The sequence below is a fragment of the Hipposideros armiger genome, unplaced genomic scaffold (genome assembly GCF_001890085.2).
Source record: "Hipposideros armiger isolate ML-2016 unplaced genomic scaffold, ASM189008v1 scaffold_61, whole genome shotgun sequence".
Lineage (NCBI taxonomy): Eukaryota > Metazoa > Chordata > Mammalia > Chiroptera > Hipposideridae > Hipposideros > Hipposideros armiger.
In genome coordinates this window covers 3,804,311-3,829,933 of record NW_017731411.1, presented here as the reverse complement: position 1 = coordinate 3,829,933, position 25,623 = coordinate 3,804,311, and the positions used below count along the sequence as shown (strand labels likewise).

Sequence of the window (25,623 nt, the reverse complement as noted above, 5' to 3'; positions counted from 1 at the left end):
CAGCAGCTGGTACTGCAGCATGGCACCATCCACCACCAAAAGCCATTATCTTGCCATCATTTAGAAAGATGAGGCCCTAATGTTCTCCGCCATTCTCTCTCTGTCCCCCAGGATACAACATAAGTCTGTTTAGACAATTACAGTCCCAAGTGAATCTGCAGAATATATTTTCCGTTCTCTTATTCATAAAATTCATTTGGGAAAAAGAAGTAGTCTAGCCACAAGAAGCTTATGATTTCAGAGGATGAATTCAGTCTTTATAGGGGGGATAGGAAGTGAAGATTGGGTTGAAGATTGTCTAATATAAATTGAACTTAGTCTTGGAACTAAATTCCCTAGAACGAATTGTTTAGTTATTACATATTATTTTCTTAGCATATCCAAAAATACAGAAGTGCCATTTCCTTTAAAAAAAAAAAAAGGTTTTCCCTTACTAAAAATATTCTATTTGGAGTGCTAGAGCATCATAGTGTGGGAAAAAATCATGTCATTCTCTGAAACTTTGTGGATTCTCATATGAATGTGTAGGAAAGTAAGTAGTCATTCATGTTGTGGGGGTGAGGGGGAGTATAAGGTGGAAGAACCTCTCTGAGGGCAATTTGGTAATATCCAGCATAATTTATTCCACATATGTGCAGAGTAATTACAAAAGACTGGAAACAACCTAAACAGACTGCTATATCTATCCATAAGATGGACCTGTACATAGCTGTTTGAAAAGAACAAAACTAGTGGTGATGAAAAGTGAGCTAGTGTTTATTACTATTTACCATATGACAGACATTGCTCTAAATGCTTTACCTGTTACTTGTACATTGCAATCCTATGAGGCATCTAATCCATACCCAGTCAAAGGATGAGAAAACTAAGGCACAAAGAGGTTAAGTAATTGCTCACAGTTGTACAACTAGTAAGTGACCAGCCAGGATTTAACTCTTGTTGTCTGGCTTCAAATCCAATCTCTTAGTCTCTATACTGTAACTGTTTCTCTGTATGTTGTGAAAGAACCTATCTCTATAGATCTTAGTAAGTGGTGGGGGGCGGGGGGGAAGCAAGATGCAGAACAGTGTGCATAACATGCTACCATCTGCATAAAAAGAGGGGAGGCATATATAAATATACATGTTTGTATAAGTGCAGAGCAGTGCTGTCCAATAGGATTGTCTGTGATTATTGGAAAGTTCTAGATCTGCACTGTTCAGTATGGTACCCGCTAGCCACATGTGGCTCCTGAGCACTGAAAAGGTGGCTAATGTGACTGGGAAACTGAATTTTAAATGTTATTTGATTTAAATAATTTTAAAAGCCACATGTGGCTAGTGGCTATTGTATTGGATGATGCAGATAGAATATATATGGAAGAATACAAAACAAGCTGGTAAGAGATCATTTAATCTTGTGGTTTTCAAACGCTACTGTAGAAAAAGCTCTGCAGAAACTTTAGTTGGAAGAATAGGTTCCATAGCTAATCATTTCAAAACCACTAATATAACCCCACCACTTCATTTGAGAGACGAGGAAATTAAGAGGGAGAAAAGTTGAGTCACCTGCCTAAAGTCATAGTCATACAACTACTTATTAAGAACCATGGGTTGGGTTCTACTTCCAGTCAGGAGAGTTGACCTACTAGAGCAGACGGTTCATAAGAAGGTTTCTTGAACATTTCCTTGGGTGACTGGTGGATACAGATAAACTCTCAGCTAGGAGAAAAATGGGATTTAGGGGTGTTAACAGACTACTGAGCCTAAAAAGTGGGTAATGGGGGCAATTCTAGGATGAGTGAAACCAGCAGAGTTGCAAATAATTATGACCTTTTTAAAGAAAAAGTAAGCCAAGAAGACAGGTGAAATTAATGAAAATGAGGTAATCAACTCAACAGAAAGGCAACAGAGGAAAGGAGGGGAAGAAAATTGCAGAAGAATGTTTGTCCAGAGATCTCTGCATGGTCGGGGCCTGTGGATAGAGCATGGCATAGAATCTTTTGGGAGCCAAGGTGAGGGCTAGAGAGAAGGCCTGCTCACAGGAAGCTGTAGAAGACACGAAGTTCCCATACTGAGCCATGGCATTTCGTCTTTTGATAGCATTGGCTGTGCCAGGCCAGCCCTGCTATTTGAACAGCTGGGCAGGGGCAGGAGGTGGGGCACTGGCATGGGTGTGGACCCAGCTAGATGGTTCAGGAAGTGTCAGGCAGCAGAACCCTTGCAGTGAAACTAGACCAAGTATTAGCATGCCACGGCCAGAGGCCCTCAGGAAGGAAACATCATGGGTGGGGACTCTCTAGTGTTTGTTAAATGAAAAAGGAGGAAGCAAGAAACATATAGCTCTAGCCACTCTTCTGATGTCAGTATCCTTTTGATTCTATCTCCAGGGAGAGGTTGTACAGTGTCTTTTGCCTACACATCTCTGGAGACAGAGTAGCCCTTTTGTCATTAGAAAGCTCTCATCCACAGAGGATATTTCTGCTGTCTTATTTATCCCTTGTAACTTACTCTTTTGGTCCTTACCATGTAAAGCAAAGGGCGGTCCTTCCTAGATTTGGCCAACCATGGTTTTCTGACCTACTCTTTTCCAGGTCTCAAACCCTTGATTCCTTCAACAGGGATAAAGAGTAGGAAGAATCATTTTTAAAAAGTAAATTATTACAAATTGATCTCTAAAATTAATTCAATTTCAATTAAAATCCCAACAGAGTTGGGGTTTTTTATTCTTGAACTTAGTAAAAATTCACGTGAGAAATTTCCAGTCAAGATGATGGTAGGTAAACACTGTGCTCACCTCCTCTCAGGACAACATCAATTACACCTAAACCACAGAACAACCATTATTGAGAATCGTCTAAAGTCTAGCTGGACTGAAGCCCTACAACTAAGAACATACAGAAGAAGCCACCTCGAGACTAGTAGGAGGGGCAGAGACACAGAACAGGCTGGTCCCACACCCATGTGTGACCGTTAAAAAACAGGAGGGGTATCTTGGCTGTAGAGGTCCCCTGCCAAAGGAGCGAGGGGCCCCAGCCCCAGACCAGGCTCCCCAGCCCAGAGTTCCAGTGCTAGGGAGAGAAGTCCCGATAGCTTCTGGCATTGAAAACCAGCAGAGATTGAGGCTGGGTGAGATGGAGGGTGGCTGCAGTCCTAGACACTCCTCTTGAAGAGCCTACACATGGACTTACTCACTGACGGACTCACTCACTCTGAGCTCCAGTGCTGGGGCAGCAAAAGGCTCCAGGGACTTACAGGGAGGAACTGAATTATCTGGCTTCAGGGTAAGGGCTGGAGGGGCAGCTTTCTCCTAGATGGAGGAGCCATTGTTTCTTTCTTGAGCCCTCCCCTGTCCCACGTGCAGATGCCATACCTGAGTCTCCATCAAACTGGCTATCACCTTTCATCTGCCCCACCCTGGTGATTCCCTCAGACCACACCCCACCTAACTTTTAGGCACACCCAAGCTGCTTTCAGTGGCTTTTTCATATATACGCCTGCCTTGGCTCATGCTGCAGACTTTCCTAAAATCTGTCAAAGGTTCACAAAACCCAAACAAGCAACATCTGGCTTCAGCATTTCCTATACCTCTGGCTGAGCAGCCTTAAGCCCAATACTACTTGGTTTGCGGCTTGGCCTCTCAAAGCACCTTTAAGCACAGCATAGGCAGTGACCATTTCTGGATTTCTTTGTGGCTCCTGCCAGGTGGCCCCAGGCAGGGCACAGACTGTGGCTGAACTTGACCTGCAGTGGCATCCCCTCCCAGGAGGCCCCAGGGCCGGCAGTCCCAGTGGCCAGCTTTATACTGGGCCAGAACATTACCTGGCCGTCTCCAAGGATGACACACCCAAAGAGAGGATTGAGCAGCCACCAGAGCCCTGCTAAGCGAGTATTGCTCTGTAGGGTCAGCCCTTGCACCACAGCTCCTCCACTGTAAACACAGCCAGTCCTCACAAGCAATCAGCCTGAGGGTCAGTCCCTCCCATTGATGTGCAAACAGCAATCAAGGCTCAACTACAACTGGAGGGCACACAATCCACACAAGGGACACACCTGGAGCACCCACCTCAGGTGACCAGGGAGACTGCTCCACTAGGCCCCATAGGACACTTATTATATAAGGCCACTTTACTAAACTGGGAGACATAGCAGCCCTACCTAATACATAGAAACAAACACAGGGAGGCAGCCAAAATGGGGAGACAAAGAAGCATGTCCCAAATAAAAGAACAGAACAAAGCTCCAGAAAAACAAATAAACAAAATGGAGACGGGTATAAATGTCTAACGATTATGTTGTTTTGTATGCCTGAAACTAATATAATAATAATAAAAAAATTGAGACAAGCAATCTACCAGATTAGAATTTCAAACACTGGTTAAGGATGCTCAGTGATCTAAGGGAGAACTTCAACAAAGAGATAGGAAACATAAAACACCAAATCTATGTGCAGCAAAGGGAATGTAGGCAGCGTTTGTTGAAATTTCACATGAATCCACTTAAATGTATATACTCGTATGTTCTGTATTTTTTCCCACCAAATCTTCAAAGTAAGCTTGGTCTTCCCAGGACTCTTCCTACACATGCTGAACCTTAGTGAGGAATGAGCTGCTTTTATCCTCTGTGATCTTTAAATTGTTATGTTTTCCCCCAAAATAAAAAACTCAGTCTGATTCCACAGCTGTGACAATAAAGACCTATCAAGAAAAGCCCCAGAGAGGGCCTGGGAGTGAGGATGTTTAGGTCTAAGACAGCTAGTTCCTGCAAAAGGAAGTAAAAAGACTGCATTTTCTTTTTCTTTTTTTTTTTTAAGACTTTATTGGGGGAGGGGAACAGACAAGTTGCTCTCCTTTTGTTCTTCAGTCTAGTTGTGGAGAACGTCGCTTCACTGGCCCATGTTGGTATTACCATTGCGCTCTTCCCGGGTGAGGCAGATCAGTCACCGGCCACTGGACGGCCGCTCACAGTGGCTCTTGCCAGCTCACATCAGCTGCCGGCCGCTCATGGTAGCTTACGGGAGCCCACTGCAGCTCCACTGCAGACTACACCGTCGCCAGCGACTCATGGCGGCCCAGCTCCAGGTCAAGCAGTTGATCACCATCTTAGCTTTAGAGGGCACAGCATCACTGGCCCGTATGTGGGATCTGAACCGGGGCCCTGCTGCTCAGAGCTGTGTCCCAAGACAACTCTTGTATTTTTTTAAGATTTTATTGGGGAATTGGGGGAGGGGAACAGTGCTGGGGAATCGGGGGGAGGGGAACAGACAAGTTGCAGTCCTTTTGTTCTTCAGTCTAGTTGTGGAGGACGTTGCTTCACTGGCCCATGTTGATATTATCATTGTGTTCTTCCTGGGTGAGGCAGATCGGTCGCCGACCTCCGGATGGCCGCTCACGGCGGCTCTTGGCAGTTCACATCAGCTGCCAGCCACTCACGCCGGCTGCCAGCCACTCATGGTAGCTTATGGCAGCCCACTGCAGCTTCACCACAGCCTACGCCGTCGCCGGTGACTCACGGCAGCCCAGCTCCAGGTCGAGCTGTGGTTCACCATCTTAGCTGTAGATGGCAGTGTCACTGGCCCTCATGTGGAATCCGAATCAGGGCCCTGCTGCTCAGAGCTGGCGTCCCAAGCCAGCTCTTAACCAATTCACCACTCGGCTGGCCCCCAAGCCAACTCTTAACCAATGCACCACTTGGCCGGCCCAAGCCTCATTTTCTAATTAGTCTCCTGCCTTCTTCCCAGAAGCTTTGCTTTTTTTCTTTTTAACTATTTTTTTTAAACGTTTACATTTAGTGCACACAAAGTCAACTCATTCATAGACATCTAATGGAGGAACCTAGAGATCACCCGAAAAGTTGAAGAAATGGTGGGAATGAGGTCAAACAGCTGCAGAATCCAGCTGTTTCCTTGGTGGGATTCAGCACAGGACCTATTTCAGTGTGTGCTCTGCAGCTTCTTTCCCCAATGGTTAATGTTTTCACCAAATGCTGGTGTTTCTAGGCAACAAAAGGCAAAGGAAATTAACCCTCTAGAAGCAAATGTGGATGGGTGGGTTTTGCTTTGCTTCTGTCCCATGGTGTTTATTAAGAGTGCTGCCTCTACATTCATCCTTATAGAGCTTCATTTGTCTACAGTCTCCGTCTTTCTAAAAGTCTATTCTTGGATATTCACTAAAGTTAGGGTTTTAGTCTCCCATGTGTATTTTTAGCTCTTCAGTGTATGTATTCACTCTTCTCAAATGATTTTTGCTGCACCACAGAGGACAAAATTCTATATCTTACAAAAGTTTCTTCTAAGCGCTCTTAGAAATTTAACCTATTTTGGAGATGCTTGGAATGTTACCTTTTTGTTAATATCTGAGACTTCCTTTCCCCAGAATTTTCCCTCACTCAGAAATATCTCTAAGGTATTTATATCCTAGAGAAAATTAAAGATACTTTTCAGTAAATAATTACCATTTCCCTTGGGAAAATAATCAGCAAGCTTCTTTTTGTTGTCGCTCTTTTTCCTCCCAGTAAATCTTATAGTACATGAATTCCAAAATATTAGCATTCTTTTTAACAACCACAATTCAGTCCCTTAAGATGATCAGCGTCGGTCTGTCTTTTCTGTTTTCCTCCCTCCCTTCTTCCCTCTCTCCTCTCCTTTCCTTTCCTTCCTTCCTTCCTTTCTTCCTCCCTTCCTCCCTTCCTTACTTTCTATTGACATATAACATTCAAGTGTGCAGCCAGATGAGTTTTCAGGAAGATGATATTCCCATGTAATTAGCATCCAGGTCTAGAAACACAGCATTGCCAGCACCACAGAACCCTCCTCATGCTACCTTCTGGTTACTAACCTCCAGTCAAGGATAATGATTCAAGTCAGTTTTATTGAGGAATAGATAACAAGGAAAATAACTGGAGACATATCCTGTAGAATGCCTTGTTGGCCATTTTCCATTGTCCTCCGAGTTATTCTTTTGAGGAATCCCTAAGATTCAGCTGAGTGATAACTGGGAAAAGAAGGATATCATATTAACACCTAATGGGGTGTTTGTGTTAGTCTCCTTAGTCTTTGTCCTGAAGCAGAGGTTGCACCCATGAGCACTGAGGACTGTTGCCCACAAGCTCAGCAAGACTCATCCCCACCCACCACTCTCAGACCAAGCCCTTCCTGATGATCCCTAACCAAAAATAATGTTTTTCATCTCCATCTGGGGGTAGGACCTGGAATAAGCTCTCATCTTGGTTCCTGGGGTGCTCGGGATTGGCCCAGCCACCCATGCCCAAGGAAGCGTTGTCTTTCTCCCCATTACCCAGTAGCTAGTCCAGTGCGAATGAGTACCCTCTTGCCCTGGTTTCCTTGACCTCTGTGGTCGCTGTAGTGGGACTAGATCTCTGCACTTCGCTGGGACCCACACTCCCCACCTGGATACTTTTCTAGTACAGGGAAAGAGCCACTGAGAGGTTGGGTGGATGACACTGCTGCCGCCCACATCCCTGACCTGTCCGCATGGCCCGGTCTGCAGGGCCTCCTGGGAAGACGGTGCTGGCCCTGCTGAAGCCACGTACCCTTCAATGGTGCCCCCCTCCCTGCTCAGCAAGGCCATCCTATTACCCTTCCTAGCTTCCCCTACATCCCATCGGGTCTGTTGATGAGTCCAGCATACCACTCAGCTTATGGCAAGATGGGTCTACATGTGAACAGTAATTCAAGTGATGTGGCTTTTCTAAAATGAAATGCGGGTGAGATCTGATAAAACATGAGTCAACTCTTCTCTTTTCTGTGATTCATGTGAAAAACGTTGAGCATTATACAATTGTGCTGCCACAGCAGCTCACTCCTCATTCACTGAAGTCTACCTTGTAGATCCCAAAAATATACCTCAGTGAGCAGCAGTGCCCCACTTTTATAATAATGATTGCAACAAGAAACCACTGAGATCTGTATAATGCCTTGCAGGTTGGTCTTCATCACTGTATTTGAGGTATCATAAGTGTACACACGTTTTAATGGTTCTGCTCTTGAGTTCAAATAAAATTACAGATAATTTCAAATGGCATTGAACTAGAATTGGGGTTGTTTCATTCAGAAGAAAGAAGGGTAAGGTTTTTATCTGGTAGTGTAATGTTCTTGGAATGAATATAATATTACAAATCATAGCTGTTTGCCCTCCATTTCTGCCAGTGTCAGAACAATGCAGTCTGAAACATGGCAAATACAGGTTACATGGAAGAGTATTTCCTGACCTCGATGTTGGATTTGATGACCTGAGTAAATTTGGATTTTCCGTAATTCCTTCTTTTTTTTTGAAAGACAGGACATTGCCTCCTTTTCTTACATAGTTTTTGCATGGTTTTGCTGCTGATATGAGCGTCTGCGTTATGGAGTGTCTCATGTTCTGGGAGGCCCCACGAGCTGCAGTCTGTCCTGAAGTGTCAGGCTGCCTGAGCTCTCCTGGGCTTGTAAGTCATTTTGATGGCTTTTTCAACTGTGGCTTTGTTCTCACCAGCTTTTATATCCTAGAGAATAGTCTCAACCTATTACTCATAATTACAGGTCCAAAACTGTTCTTAATTGGCATTCAGTTAACTAAAATACTCAGTGCTCCTTGGGGTCCTTTTGGCCTCTCAAAATGTTTCTGAAGATTGTGCAGGCAAAGGAAAATGATGTTTCCTATCACATAGTACAAGAGATATGTGTATAAAGTGTTCTCATGTTTTAGGAAAGGAAGATTTATCAAGCATTAAAAGCTGTGTGTGTAAAGTAAATTTGAAAAGGAAGGAAGGCAAGGAGGGAGAGAAGGAGGGAGGGGAGGGAGATAGAAAGGAAAGCAAAAGGAGGAAGGAAGCACAGCAAAGAGGACATGTGCTCTGCAGTCTGAAGGAACTGGGGTCTGATCCCAACTCTGATGCTAGCTGTATTTCTTTTTGCTTCAGCTTTCTCATCTACAAAATATGTACAATGCCACTTAACTGTGTGTGGTTGTTCTGAGAATGAAATGAGAAAATGCACAGTGACAGGCACATCATAGACACTCAACAAATGTCACCTCCTTTACCACTACCACCATTTTTGGAGTGTGACATTGAAGGGACTCTTATTTAAGGGACTTTCAACTTGACCATACAGCATTTAGCTTTCTGTTTAAAATGTGGCCTCTCTCAGAAACGGTATCATATATGTCAGCATTGCCTTTCGGAAAGGATGCTGCAAGGTCGCACCTGTCCCATTTGCGCAGATGCCTCCATGCTCACCATGAACAAAAAGCATAAACAAGTGGTCCTCAGAAATCAAATCTGGCTTTCCTTCCAACACGTCACAGGCACGGTAGAGATAGGTTTGGAGACGGGGGTCTCAGAATGCCTCTGCAGGGCAAAGGAATGAAGGAAGGGGGCTTGATCTTGATAGGAGCTGTGATGCCTGATTTCCTCAGGCTGGCTTGGCCCGCTCCTATGTCCCCTTCCCATAGTCTGATGTCCACAACATCTGGTTTCAATGCTTGAGACTTTGTGAACTGGATGGGTTATGGCCCCCGCCTCTTACTTCCTCTGCCTTTTTAACATGCAAACCTCTTTAGGAAATATAAAACCAAAGCGTTTCCCATTTCTAAAGCAGCATCCAGGCCTCATCTGGTAGCTGTTGGACCCAAAGAGACTTTATGAAGCCAAAAATTCAGACAGCCAGCTTACCAGAAGTCCCAGCTATTGAACATTCACTCTGGAAACTGAGCCGGGGCCCCTTCCAACAGGAGCATTCTCAGACTTTTATGTAACACTGATGCTTAGCAACTCTTAAAATTTGGTTGTGCTTGAGTCATGCAAACTAGAACGAGAGGCATTATTATGGTTGTGTGTTGCCTTCTGCCAGATAGCCTTCCCTAGGTAAATGTAATCGCAAAGCAGACTGAAGAATGGGGTGTATTCCTGAAAGCTGGTGCTTTTAGCTGAGTTCTGGGTTCTGGCTAGAAGCGAGAAGAGGTTTGATGGAAAGGACCTTAAGCAGGGGACAGGTTCCTGGCATGTTCGTTTTTCAGGTGAACTACATGTGCAAAGTGTGACACCACCTCCTCTGGCCTCAGTTTCTTTGCTGTAAAACGAGGCCTTTAACTTACCCCATCACTCAAGGCCAAGCTAGCTCAAGCTAATGCTGGAAATGTCTAGATAAAAAGCTCAAATGAGATGATAGGCCATTTGCTTCCAAAACCCTTAGAAAACCACAGGAAACATATTATACCATATTTCATTATGCATTCCCATCTGCATATGTTCTTAAAAACTTCTTTACACACTTTGAGAAAAATTCCATCGTGACTCCCTCCCCCATTCCAATTTAACTTCATGCCCTGCTCCTCTTCACGCCTCCACTCCCTTTAAATTGCCATTGCTTCTGGTGGAAATACCCTGCATCACCTTTCCACGGCAGTCAGGGTTACACTGCAGGAGTTTTGCGTTTGGCTCAGGCAGAGGGAGTTTGACAAGTTGTGAGTGTCCACTCTTCCAGAAAGAGCCAGCTAGCTGTTCACCACCCCTCCTCACCTTCTCTAGCCTCCCGCTTCCCAGGACGGGGTGTTCTGGGGAGGAAGAACACCTTGCTGCTTCCCCAATGCCCATTGTCTGTGGGGAGATCTCAGGAAGGACCCCCACACTTGCCCGAGCCCTCTGATATCACCAGAAGTGCTCGGAACACAGCCCTAACTGCAGTCCCCTCTCACAGGCTACCTCAATACATTTACGCAGCCACTACATCAGTCAGCCTAAGCATTCAAGATTTCATTGGCTTTGGAACCTGACATTTCATTTGGGATGAGCTTTATAAACCAGGGAAAACCCTGTTAGGATGAGCATAGTCCAAGAGAAAGAAGCAGGTGGGTTACAGGTATGAGCATCTAAAAGGTGGAGTTATACTGGAGCTACTGGGAGCTTATGGACCTGCCTGGGAGCTGTCAGAAGCCATCATCTCTATGGGCTGCCATGTAAAGTTGGAACTGGGTTTCCTTATCACTGTTTACCAAGTAGCTGCCGGGGTCACCCCCTGTCCTGAAGGAGGAGCTCCTTTTTCCCCGTGAAGCCTCATGACCCCCGGCATATGGTGTACTAGCAGGGAGACTGGAGCATGGTAGGTTTTCTCTTGCTGAGAAGCCTTTCAAGCTGTGGGGAGAAGAGTGTACTACAGGAGCGGGCCACAGAACCAGCCCTGTAGGGCCTTAAGATCTCATTTTGTCTTGGTCCAGCTGTTGTTAATTGGGGTTTTACATGATGATGGTGAGTCTTCCTTGACCAAATAAGGCCAGGAAATGCTGGAATGTACAGAGCTAATCAGGTGAGTTAATTTGAGAATAATGTTTCAGAGCCTGTAATATATCAGAGGCAGACAGAAATTCCCTAGTAGCATGAGCTCTGAAGCCTTTTTTTCTTGCTGTTCCGTGAACAGATCTAGGAAATACCAGGCCATTCCTGGTATCAGAATTAAATGTATACCCAGCATACTTGCGTAGTTTCTTATCTTGCCTTACAGCAAACCCAGAGACGGATACCCATCTTAACACAATCTCATTCATACTCTGCGACTGTGCAGTTTGGTGATTAATGCTGCTTTCCCCCACAGAACATTGATATCACCAATTTCAGCAGCAGCTGGAGTGATGGCTTGGCCTTCTGTGCTCTCCTCCACACCTACTTGCCTGCTCACATCCCGTACCAGGAGCTGAACAGTCAGGAGAAAGTAAGTCCCTGCCCGTCGCCCTGGTTATCCTTAGGAGGTAACATGCAAGAGGAATCCCTTATATGAATATGTACCACTGGGTGTGGGGTTTATAGACTTGAAGTGGAAACTAGGATTTGATACCTGACACAGATAACTGCTGAGTGTAACTACATTATAGAATCCCACCCTCAGTAAATACTTCTTAGTTTCCCTTCTTGATATAGACCCCTTGTTACCCATTTTCCAGAGAAAGTCCTGATGGAATCTCACCTTGGCCACCTTTTTTCAAAGTCTTTTCCAAAGAACCACAAACTTCACCAAAGAGTTCCCTGCTCAAATAAGCTTGGGAAATGGTACATCATATTGGGAAATGGAATCACATTTTTAGAGATTCACAGTGCTCATTAGCATAGTATACATTTCAAGTCCTTCATTAAAGAAACCTGTGTGACTCCATTTAAGCCAATATATATCAGATCCACAAAACCTTTTACTTCTAACTACCTATAAGAAGAATTGGCAAACTTTTGCTTTTAAGGGCCAAATGGTAGACTCTGTGGGTCTCTGTCACAGCTGCTTAACTCAACCACTGGAGTGCCCAAGTGGCCATAGGTGATGGGCGCATACTGTGTTCCAATAAAACTTTATTTATAAAAACAGGCTGCAAGCCACATGTGGCCCCCGGGCTGTAGTTTGCCAAAGGCTGACCTAGAATATCCTACAAAATCATATTCCATAGAGTGTACTTTAGAAAATACACTCATTCACTCAACAAACATTTCTTGCCAAGCATTATGCACAGTAATAAAGACAGCAATGAACAATGGGGACATGTTCTTTGCCCTCATGAGGTAGACAGACAATCAACAAGTGAGTGAACCTACATGTAATATTATAAATAAATAATTATAAACTGTGGGAGGGCTGTGAGAGTGAACAATAAGGGATCCAGCTGAGATCAAAAAGGCTGAGAAGGTCTTTCTGAGGAGGCACTATTCAAGCTGATGCCTGAAGAAAGAATATGAAGGAGCCAGCAAAGCAAAGGGCTCAGGGGACCTTTCCAAGGTGAGAGAGCAGCCAGAGCAAGAAAACACCTTGGTGCAGCCAAAGCAATAGAAGCAGTCCAGCTGACTGGAGTGAAGTGATGAGGGCAGGGTGGCCTGTTGTGATGCTGGGGGCCAGACCCTGCAGGCCTTCCACAGGGATGCTGTTTAGAAGTTTACATTTTCCTCCAAGCACAGAGGGATGTCACTGAAGGAGTATAAACAATGGAGAGGCATTATTCATGGTTTTAAACAATCTCTCTGGCTGTTCCATGAGAAAATGAATTGGAAAAGGAACAAGAATGATGAGGAGCTACCAGTTGGGAAGCTGTTAAGGTCGATGTGAGAGCTCAGTTTCCCTGGCATCATCCATTAGCTGGGACTAGGGTGGTAGCTGGAAAGATGGAAGGGGATTTGAAATACATCTTAGATATAGAATCAAATGGACGTAGTGACTGGTTGGTTGTAGGGGAGGGAAGAGGAAAGAGTCAAAGACGACCCTGGGTGTCCAGCTTGACAGGACCAGTTTCTGAGATGGGGAAGGAATAGATGTGTTTAAAAGTTCTATTTTGATTATCGCATATTAAGATATAAAATTCAAAGAATGGTTATGGCACTGATGAGAATAACTGAACAAACAAAATGATTTAGTTTTTTAGAGTATGTATTAATCAGGGTTCTCCCAAGAAACAAAAAAAAGTAGGGTGTGTGTGTGTGTGTGTGGAGAGAGAGAGAGAGAGAGATTTATATTAAGAAATTAGCTCACACAATTGTGGAGACTAACAAATCTAAAATTTGCAGGGAAGGTTGGCAGTCTGGAGACACAAGAAAGAGCTGATTGATACAGTTCGAGTCTGAAAGCAGTTTGCTGCCATAATTCCCTCTTCTTGGGGAGAAATCAGTCTTTTTTTATTAAGGTCGTCAATTGATTGGGCGAGGCCCACCCACATTATGGAGGGTAATTTGCTCTACCCGAAGTCTACTGACTTAACCGTTAATCTCATCTTAAAAACACCTTCACAGAGACATCTAGAATAACATCTGGCCAAATATCTGGGTGCTGTGGCCTAGCCAAGTTGACACTTAAAATTAGCCATCACAGAGTATTAAACTTTCAGAGCACTTTTTTGTTGTGGTGCTTTGTTTGTAATCTGTGAAGCAGGCCGGACAGTGTTACTAAACATTTGGAAAACAACAAACCAAGAAGTTCTGTTTTGAATCATGTTAAGTCTGAGATGTCCATGAAGCGTGCTGGTGGCAACATTAAGCAAGTAATTGGATAGCAAGTTTGGAATTCAAAAGGGAGTTCAGTGCTGGAAATACATATTTGGGGGTCATCAGTGAATGATTAACACTAATTGAACTTTTGGAAATGTTTTATATCTGTGCTGTCTGATATGGTAGCTACTAGCCACATAGGCTGTTAAGCACATGGAATGTGGCTAATGTGACTGAAATTTTTATTACTTTTAATTTTTATGGCCATATGGCTACTGTATGGGACAGGACATATGTAAATTGTATTTAAAGCTATGGTGTGCCCTGGAACTTTTGCTGAGCTGTCCCAGGCCTGGTACTGGTGGCAGCTGGTCTCAGTTCACAGTGTGGCCTCTCCCACATTCCTCCAGGTCCAGCACAGGCAGTGACTAACTGTGGATCACTTGGTAGCTCCTATCAGCCCCAGGCCAGTAACATGCAGTGGGTGACCTTAGCCTGCATGGGAGCTCCCCGCCCCCACAAAAGGCCCCAGAACCAACACACCCAGTAGCCAGCTTCAGACCACAACAAAGGACCACCTGATTAGCCCAACAAGGAACACACTCAAAGGGTGGTCTCAGCAGTCACAAGAGCCCACTGGGACAAACCCTGCTCCATGGGTCAACACCCATACAGCAGTCCATAAGCTGTGGCCATGGCCAATCCTCACAGCCAGTCAGCCTGAGGGTCAATCCCACTCACTCAGGTGCCAACAGCAATCAAGGCTCAACTACAACAGGAGGACACACACAACCCACACAAGGGACATTCCTGGAGCACCTGGCCCAGGTGATCAGGGAGACTGCCACTGGGCCCCACAGGACCCCACTATATAAGGCCACTCAGCAACACTGGGAGACATAGCAGCCAGTCCTACCTAATACATAGAAACAAACACAGAGAGGCAGCCAAAATGAGGAGACAAAGAAACATGTCCCAAATTAAAGAACAGGAGAAAACTCCAGAAAAAGAACTAAACAAAATGGAGGCAAGCAATCTACCAGATATAGAGTTCAAAACACTGGTTATAAGGATGCTTGAGGACCTCAGAGAGAACTTCACCAAAGAGATATATAGTAAGCATGAAAAAGGATATAGAAACCACAAAAGAGAAGTGAAGACTACAATAACTGAAATGAAGATTACATTACAGGGAATCACCAGTAGATTAGATGCAGCAGATGATTGAATCAGAGACTTGGAAGAGAAGGTAGCAGAAAACATCCAGTCATAACAGTTAAAAAGGAAAAAGAATCCAAAAAAATAAGGATAGTTTAGGGGACTCCTGGGACAACATCAAGCATAACAACATTTGCATCACAATTGTACCAGGAGAAGAGAGAAGGGCAAGGGATTGAGAACCTATTTAAAGAAATAATAACTGAAAACTTTCCTAACCTGGTGAAGGAAATAGACATACAAGTCCAAGAACCATAAAGAGTCCCAAGCAAGATGAACCCAAGCAGGCCCACACCAAGACACATCATAATTAAAATGCCAAAGTTTAAAAGACAGAGAGAATCCTAAAAGCAGAAAGAAAAACAACTAGTTACTTATAAGGGATAAGACGGTCAGCTGATATCTCAATAGAAACTTTGCAGGCCAGAGGGAAGTGGGACAAAATACTCAAAGTGATGAAAAGCAAGGACCTATAAACAGGACTACTCTATCCAGCAAGGCTATCATTTAAAATTGAAGGAGAGATAAAGAGCTTTCCACACATGAAAAAACTAAAGGAGTTCATCATCACTAACCCATGTTACAAGAAATGTTAAAGGGGCTTCTTTAAGTAGAAGGGGGGAATAGAAATAACACAAATATGAATAATAGAATGACAATAACTATGTAACTATCCATAATCACTTTAAATGTATGTGGATTAAATGCTCCAATCAAAAGACACACGGTAGGGCCAACTGAGTGGCGCATTGGTAAAGAGTTGGCTTGGGACACCAGCTCTGAGCAACAGGGCCCTGATTCGGATCCCACATGCGGGCCAGTGATGCTGCGCCCTCTACAGCTAAGATAGTGAACAACAGCTCGACCTGGAGCTGGGCTGCCATGAGTTGCCAGTGATGGCATAAGTTGTAGTGGAGCTGCAGTGGGCTTCCATAAGCTACCGTGAGCTGGCAAGAGCCACCATGAGCAGCCGTCCAGTGGCCGGCAACCGATCTGCCTCAGCTGGGAGCAGTGCAGTGATAATACCAACATGGGCCAGTGAAGCGACGTCCTCCACAACTAGACTGAAGAACAAAAGGACAGCAGCTTGTCTGTTTCCCTTCCCCATTTCCCAACGCTGTTCCCTTCCCCCAAGTCCCCAGTAAAATCTTAAAAAAACCCAATAACACAGGGTAGCTGAATGGATAAGAAAACAAGACCCAAATATATGTTGCCTCCAAGAAACTCACTTCAGATTGAAAGACACATATAGACTGAAAAAAAAAAGGGATGGAAAATTATATTTAATGCAAATGCAAACCAAAAAAGCTAAGGTAGCAATATTATATTAGACAAAATAGACTTTAAAACAAATATTATAAGAGACAAAGAAGACCATTACATATTGATAAAGGGATCAATTCAACAAGAGGACATAACCCTAGTAAATATCTATGCACCCAACATAGGAGTACCTAAACATATAAAGGAGATATTAACAGACATAAAAGATGATATTGACAATAATAGTCTTAGTGGAAGACTAACACCCTATTGACACCAATGGACAGATTTTACAGACAGAAAATCAACAAGGAAACAGCAAACTTAAATGATGCACTAGACCAGATGGATGTAATTGATGTTTTTAGAGCATTGCACCCCAAAGCAGCAGAATATACATTTTTTTCAAGTGTACATGGAACATTTTCCAAGCTAGACCACATGTTAGGCCACAAAACAAGTCTCAATAAATTTAAGAAGGTTGAAATCATATAAAGTGTCATTTCTAACCACAATGGTATGAAACTAGAAAAAAAAAACCTGAAAAATACATGAACACATGGAGGCTAACTAACATGCTACTAAATAGTGAATGGGTCAACATTGAGATCAAGGAAGAAATCAAAAGATAGCTTGAAACAAATGAGAATGAAAACACAATGACCCCAAATCGGTGGGACACAGTGAAAGCAGTCCTAAGAGGGAAATTTGTAGCAATACAGGCCTACCTCAAGAAACAAGAAAAATCTCAAATAAATAACCTAATCTTAAAGGAAATAGAAAAAGAATAGCAAACAAGGCCCAAAGTGAGTAGAAAGAAGGGAATAATGAAGATCAGAGCAAAAATAAATGAAATAGTCTAAAAATACATAAAACATCAATGAAACCAAGAGCTGGTTCTTTGAAAAGAGAAACAAAATTAATAAACCTTTAACCAGACTCATCAAGAAAAAGAGAGAGAGAAGCCAAATAAAATCAGAAATCAAAGAGAAGTGGAACTACCTCAAACTAAAAAGTTTTTGCACAGCAAAGGAAACCATCAACAAAACAAAAAGACAACCTACTGAATGGGAGAAGGTATTTGCCAATGATACATCTGATAAAAGGTTAATATCCAAAATATATAAAGAGCTGATACAACTTAACACAAAAACAACAAACTATCCAATTTAAAAAACGGGCAGATGACCTAAGTAGACTTTTCTCCAAAGAGGAGATACTGATGGCCAATAGACATGAAAAGATGCTCATTGTCACTAATCATCAGAGGAATGCAAATTAAACCACAGTGAGGTATCACCTCACATCTGTCAGAATGGCCATCATTAATAAATCAACAAACAACAAGTATTGGCAAGGATCTGGAGAAAAGTGTACCCTCATGCACTGTTGGTGGGATTGCAAATTGATGCAGCCACTATGGAAAACTATGGAGGGTCCTCAAAAGTTTAAAAATAGAACTACCTTATGATCCAGCAATCCCACTTCTGGGTTATTTATCTGAAGAAATCCAAAACACTAATTTGAAAAGATATATGCATTCGTATGAAGTGCCCATCAATAGATAATTAGGTTAAAAAAATAAGAATTGGTACATATATACAATGGAATAGTACTCAGTTATAAAAAAGAATGAAATCTTACCATTTGCGACAACATGGGTGGACCTAGAGGGTGTTATGCTAATTAAGTGAAAGAAGTCAGACTGAGAACGACAAATACCATATGATCTCACTTATATGTAGAATCTAAAGAACAAACTAAACAAACAAACAAAACAGAAACAGACTCCAGTACAGAGAACAAACAGTTGGTTGCCAAATGGGTAAGGGTTTGGGGGTCTGGGTGAAAAAGGTGAAGGGATTAAGAAGTACAGATTGGGGCCGGCCGAGTGGCGCATTGGTTAGGAGTTGGCTTGGGATGCCGGCTCTGGGCAGCAGGGCCCCAGTTCGGGTCCCACATGGGGGCCAGTGGCGCTGCACCCTCTGTAGCTGGGATGGTGAGCAGCAGCTCGACCTGGAGCTGGGCTGCCCTGGGTTCCCGGCAACAGCATGGGCTACTGTGGGGCTGGCTGGCAGTGGACTGGCCAGCAGTGGGCGTGAGCTTTTGTGAGCTGCCCTGAGCCGCCATGAGCGGCCGCCCAGTGGCTGGTGAGCAACTGCCTCACCCGGGAAGAGCACAATGATAGTGCTAACATGGACCAGTGGAGTCACTTCCTCCACAGCTGGACTGAAGAAAGGAAGGACAGCGACTTATCTGTCCCCCTTCTCCAATTCCCCAGTGTTGTTCCCCTCTCCGAATTCCCCAATAAAATCTTAAAAAAAAAAAAAAGTACAGATTGTTAGTTACAAAATAGTCATGAGGATGTAAAGTATAGCAACAAGAATATAGTTAATAATGTAATAGCTGTGTATGGTGTCAGGTGGATACTACACTAATTGTCAGGATCACTTCTTTTTCTTTTTTTTTAAAGATTTTATTGGGGAATTGGGGGAGGGGAACAGCTCTGGGGAATCGGGGAAGGGGAACAGACAAGTTGCTGTCCTTTTGTTCTTCAGTCTAGTTGAGGAGGACGTCGCTTCTCTGGCCCATGTTGGTATTATCATTGCACTCTTCCAGGTGAGACAGATGGGTCGCCGGCCTCTGGACGGCCGCTTATGGCGGCTCTTGGCAGCTCACACTGGCTGCCGGCTACTCACGGTAGCTTATGGCAGCCCACTGCAGCAGGGGCTGCAGCCTACGCTGTCGCCGGTGACTCACGGCAGCTCAGCTCCAGGTCGAGCTGTTGCTCGCCATCTTAGCTGTAGAGGGCAGTGTCACTGGCCCTCATATGTGGGATCCAACCTGGGGCCCTGCTGCTCAGAACTGGCATCCCAAGCCAGCTTTTAACCAACACGCCACTCAACCGGCCCCAGGATCACTTCTTAAATTATATAAATGTCTAACCACTATGCTGTACACCTGAAACTAAGATAATATTGAATGTCAACTGTAATTGAAATTTTTTAAAATTCATATTCATTTATAAAAAAACAAATATAACAAATGGTGCCCCTGTGACTCTAATATAGGAAATTACAAGGGTTTTAGGGGCTCTGTGTCAGGAACAGTAGACAAAGACCAAGTAATATTTATTATTAATAGCAATATGACAGAGGAATAAAGACCATGGAACAAGCCTTGAGGATCCAGTGCTTGTTTAAGTAGAAAAGGATAACCCAACAAAGGGAGCCAGGAAGGAGCAGCAAAGAAAAGGAGACAAGCGGGGGCCGGGGTGGCATGGGGTCCACACAGCCTGTGCATCATGCCCTCACAGGCAAAGCTCTTGTCCAGCAGTGACCTGAGCATCTCCATTTCCTTCCCACCCTCTTCATTTTTCTGTCTCTGCCTTTTCCATGTGACTTTGCGAAGATAATTGAGTAAATAGTGGGCATAAAACAATTCAAAATAATCAGAAGACCTTACTAAAACTCTAGTAAGTGTAAATCTAAGCACTTATACACACACTGTCTAAAACAGGTATCTTCCTGAAAGTGTGAAATGTTTGTCTACAGTCGTGCAAAGACACCTCGGCTCTTTGTCCTCGACTCAGTAAGGATCTGTTGTAAATTAATGAGCCTAAAAGTGTTTGCTTTCACACTTTGAATTCATGAGCACGCTTCCTGGTGACCGAACCTGCATTGTCTGGCTCTGGATGCCTGGTGATTCCCGCACACTGCACAGCCAGGTCCCGGTACCTGCTGCACAATGGAAATGTTCACTAAAACAAACAGACGTCACATTTTACTCACTTTCCATTGTCTTTATGGTACAGAGCCCATATTTTCTACATGTAGGGTTGAAATTCTTTGTAATCTGTAATACTGTCATCAGGGAGCACATAATCAAATTGTGAAAGACTGCAGGCCTGTGAGGAGATTAAGGAGTCAGCTCCAGAAGCTGGAACTTTCATTTTAAGGTCTGTGTGGATTCACACCTTCCTCATCAGCTAGAGGCAGATCTGTGTCCTAGAGCCTAGGACTCGGCTAGTTACCACCTGCCCACCACTCCCCAAAGGGAACATCTGGCTTCCTGCTTTCCGAATGCCCCTATGTAGGTACACTCTGGGTGAAGTGACAGTTTTCACCACTACCCAGTGTGTGACAAGCATGCTTGGAGGAACTTCTGGTCAGTTTGGTGAGAGAAACTCATATGTATTAGTTACTGATAAGGGTTTTCCAAATGACATGTCAACAGGCAAATCCAATCAACACAATATAACACTGAGCACGTGTGTAAGAGTCAACATGGGGGTGATCTGACTCAAGGAGAGAGAGGAGTAAAAGCAGGGAGGGTTTTCCTGAAAGAGGCATCTTTGAAGTTGCGTTTCAAAGGGAACAGGGTAATTTGAATGAAACGTACATCATTAAGATGAGTGAAATCCGGCCCTAGCCTAGAGCCTTGTGCTGGTGAGCTTTCAGTGTTGGGTGGTTTGGGGAGGAGTTGGATGTACACATACATCAAAAAGGGCACCAAGATAGGCCTATGTTTGTAAAATCCTACTACAAATCAGAATCTAAAACTGGTATGATATTGCCATTGATGGTCCAGAAAGTTCAGAAATCATGAGCTGTTTCTATCTAGATGGACATAATTAAACCAAGCAAGTTTGACATCTGTATTAAATAGGGAATTTCTTATAAAACTAACAAGATGTCTTCCTCTAAGACATTAAATGATACACAAACATGGGATGTGAGTTACAGTCAATGAAGGTTTGGGCATTTTTTTCAATAAAAAGCATATTCATCTGCTATCCTATGACACTTGCACTTATGCTAAACAGATTCAGGTGAATAGATTGAAGTGTGTTTATGTCAGTGTCTGAAATGAAATATTAACGTGAGAAATTCTGGACTTGGGATTCTCTCTCTTGTCAGTTTCAGGTGAATTCCCTACTAGCGCTCGCTGCCAGTGGTAGTGTTCTTCCACAGGTTGGGGACTTTCACTTTCCCGGAACTAGAAGGTTCCCAGCCTGCGGTTGTCCCCCAGCCAGGGCACAGACTGAAGCAGAGCATCCTTCTCACCCTGTCCTGGCCTCTGTGGGCACAGCTGTAGCTGCAGGCGCAAGGAAGTGAGGCCCTTCTGCCCTGAGCACACTCTTTTGCTCCCCATGAGTAGTGTCTTCTCACAGTGACTGACAGTGTTCTAATGAAAAAGAATTAGGATGATGATGCTGGTCACTGTTGTGCTGCTGCTGCCGAAATGAATAAAACTAGCTTTTGTGAACCAAAACCACCTCTCTCTATGTAACATTCTATGTCATACTGTACACTGTTTTGGAGTACTTTGAGATAATTTTTCAGTGTGAACGATTCCGTCTTTGTTGAGTATCTGCTTAGATAACACCAGCAGTGTCATTAGAATCAGGCTAGAGGGTCTTATAGAGGTGCTGTATAACCTTAGGTTTAGAAATGCCTTTTCCTTAGACCTTACTAGTAATCAAAGAATACAAATTAAAACAATAAAATATTATTTTTAGCCTGTCACATTTGGCAGAGAGTTTTGAAAATCATAATATTCTATGCAGGTAAGGGTACGAGAAAATGGACACTCATATTATTGCTGGAATTGAAAATTCGTGTAACATTTTAGAAAGCAATTTGGCATTACATATCAAGCCATAAAAATGTTTTTATCTTGACTTCTGGAATAATGGTAGCCTAAAAACTGGCTTATAAAACCCCTCCTCCACAAAACTAACCAAAAGGACTTTAAAAATAAGAACAAAGGCCTCATTAGCACCAAATAGAAGATTGCTGTCAATAGTTTGGGTGAAGTAAAAGGAAGCCAGGAGTCACTTAAGGAAGCCAGTTCCCCTCGTAATAGAAAAGAAAGTAATGTTGTGGAAACATGTGTAAGGTTTCAGTCCATCCCCATTAATTTCCCTTAATTTGAAGGAAGAGGGTTGGCGGCTTAGGCAAGATGACCACAGATCAACAGCTTCCCAAGGCCTAGACCACAGTCTAGAATGAAACGTACATAGCCATGTCTTAGTGTTTTTCCGTGACCTGGTACCTTGAGCAGAGGATTTGTTTCAGTGTCAGGGCAAACCCTTTAATATTCAGGCACCAGATGAGCAGACAAGGACAGAGGGTGGAAGCCATGGGGAAATGGGAACATTTATAAAATAATTTATAAACTCTAAATGCATAAAATTACAAAATTCTACTAAGGAACGTAAAACATGAATATGTACAAAAGCACATATTAAAATTGTCTCTCAATTATAATTAATTTACCAACTTAATTAAATTTTAATATAATCCTGATGACTTTCAAATGAATTATGGAGGGGAAGAGATATGACCAAATGTTTCTTAAATTCATCCAGACAAAGAAACATCAGAGAACAACCAGAAAGACTCTCAGAAAGAAGCAACAAATTAGGGGTAGATGATTGTGGAGCCGTACCTTAAATTCTAGGGAAAAATATTTTCAACCTGGGTTTCTATATCCAGCCAAATTATTAACTAAGTGTGATGGTACAGGAGAGAAATTTTTGTATATGAATGCTTTCAGAATATGTATCTCTCCAACATCCTTTCTTAAGGAAACCTATGAAAGTAGTAGAATAGAGGTATTACCCAAAAATTTACGTGAGGTTCTGAAGGACTCTAAGGCTGAAGGATTTCATAGAATGGTGATGTGGTTGAGCCACAAAGAGGAAAATTCTTTTGAAAAAATGTTTTGAGTGGCACAGCATCATGACTGGAACTATAGAGAAGGAAGTGTAATCGTGGTACACTACTGTATAATGCTGTTTATTGTTTTCAGTTTTCAGAATCCTCTTAAGAGAGGACAGAAGACTTACATAGAAAAGGAAGCTAAAATTATAAGTTATAATAATTTAAGAGTAAAAGTTGACAAGTTAGGGGAAAGATGAGGGGAACTTCTTCCTTATCATACAAAGTGGAGTCAGGAAGTGCTGTTCATGAGTGATGGAACAAGAAGTGGAGATATAAGTATATTACTGAAAGCCACAAATATAGCCAATAAAAGAACTAAAATTAGCCATATAGCTATAAGGAAGAAGAGAGAGAAGTGCATGATACTTGAGTCCTCATTTATTCTGGGAGGAAAGTAGTAGGTAATGTTTTAGAAATCAAGAAACAGTAACATGAGCATATTACAGAGATATGGATGTAATCATCAAAAGAACTAAAGACAGATATTAAAATTGGTTCTCCCAAGGAGCCAGAATTGGGGGAAGGGACAGTTTTTTCATTTGATTATTTTTAACTGTGTGCACATATTTGATAATTTTTTGATGTAGCACTATGATTAAACAACTTGATGCACACCAGAAGTGTGTGTGTCGTAAATCTTGGCGAAGTAAAAATAACCAACTAACAAAAAATTGATAGTAAGGAATCAATCAATAATTTCATTTTTAGTGGCAGTTGTAACTGTTAATCTTTTTTTCCTTAAACTGAGACCATTGTTTGCATATTTGACTTAAAATTATGTTTTATAGGTTATATGGGAGTGTCAGTTCTTTCCTAGCAAAAGGTATATATTTTTAGTTGATAATTCCAGTCTCTTTGTCTTTTTAACTTAGAAAAGGAATCTCTTGTTGGCATTTGAAGCAGCCGAAAGTGTAGGCATCAAACCCAGCCTGGTAAGTATCCTGTTTCGTATCCTTGTCTTACTTTAGTCTAATTATATGAGAAAGAACTTTATTTATTTTGGAGGGTGGGGGGGGATTGGGAAGGGGAACATTGTGGGTTTTTTTGCAGGACCCATCAGCTCCAAGTCAAGTTGTTGTCCTTCAATCTTAGCTGTGGAGAGCACAAGCTCAGCTCCAAGTCCAGTCGCCGCTTTCAATCTAGTTGTGGGAAGATGCAGCCCACCAATCTCATGCCGCACCATCCCATGCGGGAGTTGAACCGGTGACCTTGTTGTTAAGACCACACGCTCTAACCAACTGAGCCATCCATTCAAACCAGCAACCTTGTTGTTAAGAGCACATGCTCTCACCAGCTGAGCCATCTGGCCGCCTGTTGGCAACTCAGCGGCAGCTCAGCTTGGGCGCAGCTCACTGGCCCATGTGGGAATCAAACTGGCAGCCCTGTTGCTCCGAGCTCACGCTCTAACCAACTGAGCCACCTGGCCAGCCCCAAGAAAGAACTTTATGCCATTTTCTTTATGCCATAACAATTTGTTATAGAACATAGAAATCCATTTGCTGAAGATTTGTTACTTGTGACCCGTAATATAAAATTATCCAGTTGGTCTGACCACATGATTTAGAGTTTTTTTTCATTTAAGATTCATTGTGGATATATTTCAGTTCTGGAAACACAGTGAACTTAATTATCATTAAAACTCTCTAGTTAAAAGTCACCTAGAAATCTGAATAGAATGTAATTTTTTAAATGTCAATACATAGCTGAGCTCTAAAGAAAGACTGGGAAATAACCAGGTGACAGAAATTAAAAGAGAAATAAAAACCAGAGCCATGAGGCATGAGCTGAGACTGTGGCAACCCCCAGGGGGGTGGGTCTGGGGATAATGGTAGAAGGCTCATAATGATGGGTAGCTAATGGGTATTATTTACTGCACATAGGAATAAGAGACAAAGCTCCGAGCTCCCATACACAGAGCATTAGTACTGAGACCCCTGCACAAAACCAGGGCTCACAAAATGCTACTCTTCTTGGTGAAAGAGGATTAAAAAAACTCCACCTGCTACTCCAGGAAAGTGATAAGGAAGTTTGGTCCCCCCTCAGATTTTTTGAGGCCAAAAGGAAAATCTCCTGTAAGAAATGAAAATGGCCACATAGAGTTTGGGGTCCAAATGTGTAATATCTGTGCTGCAAGAAGCCCCTATACTATCTCTGGTGCAGGAAGCTCCTTGGCTAGTAGTACAATGGCTGCTGAAAAGATGCTCACAAGCCAAAACTACAAAATACTCAAAAAATGATCTAAGACCGGCCGAGTGGCACGTTGATTAAGAGCTGGCTTGGGACGCCAGAGGGCCCCAGTTCGGATCCCACATATGAGGACTAGTGATACTGCCCTCTACAGCTAAGATGCTGAACAATAGCTCAACCTGGAGCTGGGCTGCATGAGTCGTGGCTACGGTGTAAGCTGCAGCCACTGCTGCAGTGGGTTGCCATGGGCTACCGTATGAGCATGAGCAGCCAAGCAGCCGCTGTGAGTGGCCGTCCAGAAG

At 43.2% G+C, this 25,623-nt stretch overlaps 1 protein-coding gene across 7 annotated transcripts in view; it reads left to right on the top strand.

The window, feature by feature from the left end:
- The window catches only part of SPECC1 (sperm antigen with calponin homology and coiled-coil domains 1), a 276,466-nt gene that overhangs the window by 240,602 nt on the left and 10,241 nt on the right, over positions 1–25,623 (top strand). For 6 of the 7 annotated variants that reach the window (XM_019641535.1, XM_019641540.1, XM_019641537.1 and 3 more), the window contains 2 exons: positions 11,566–11,682; positions 24,007–24,066. In XM_019641535.1, coding sequence (XP_019497080.1) covers positions 11,566–11,682; positions 24,007–24,066 — 177 coding nt within the window. The remainder of the gene's footprint in view (positions 1–11,565; positions 11,683–24,006; positions 24,067–25,623) is intronic. The other variant, XM_019641539.1, reaches the window with a different exon arrangement.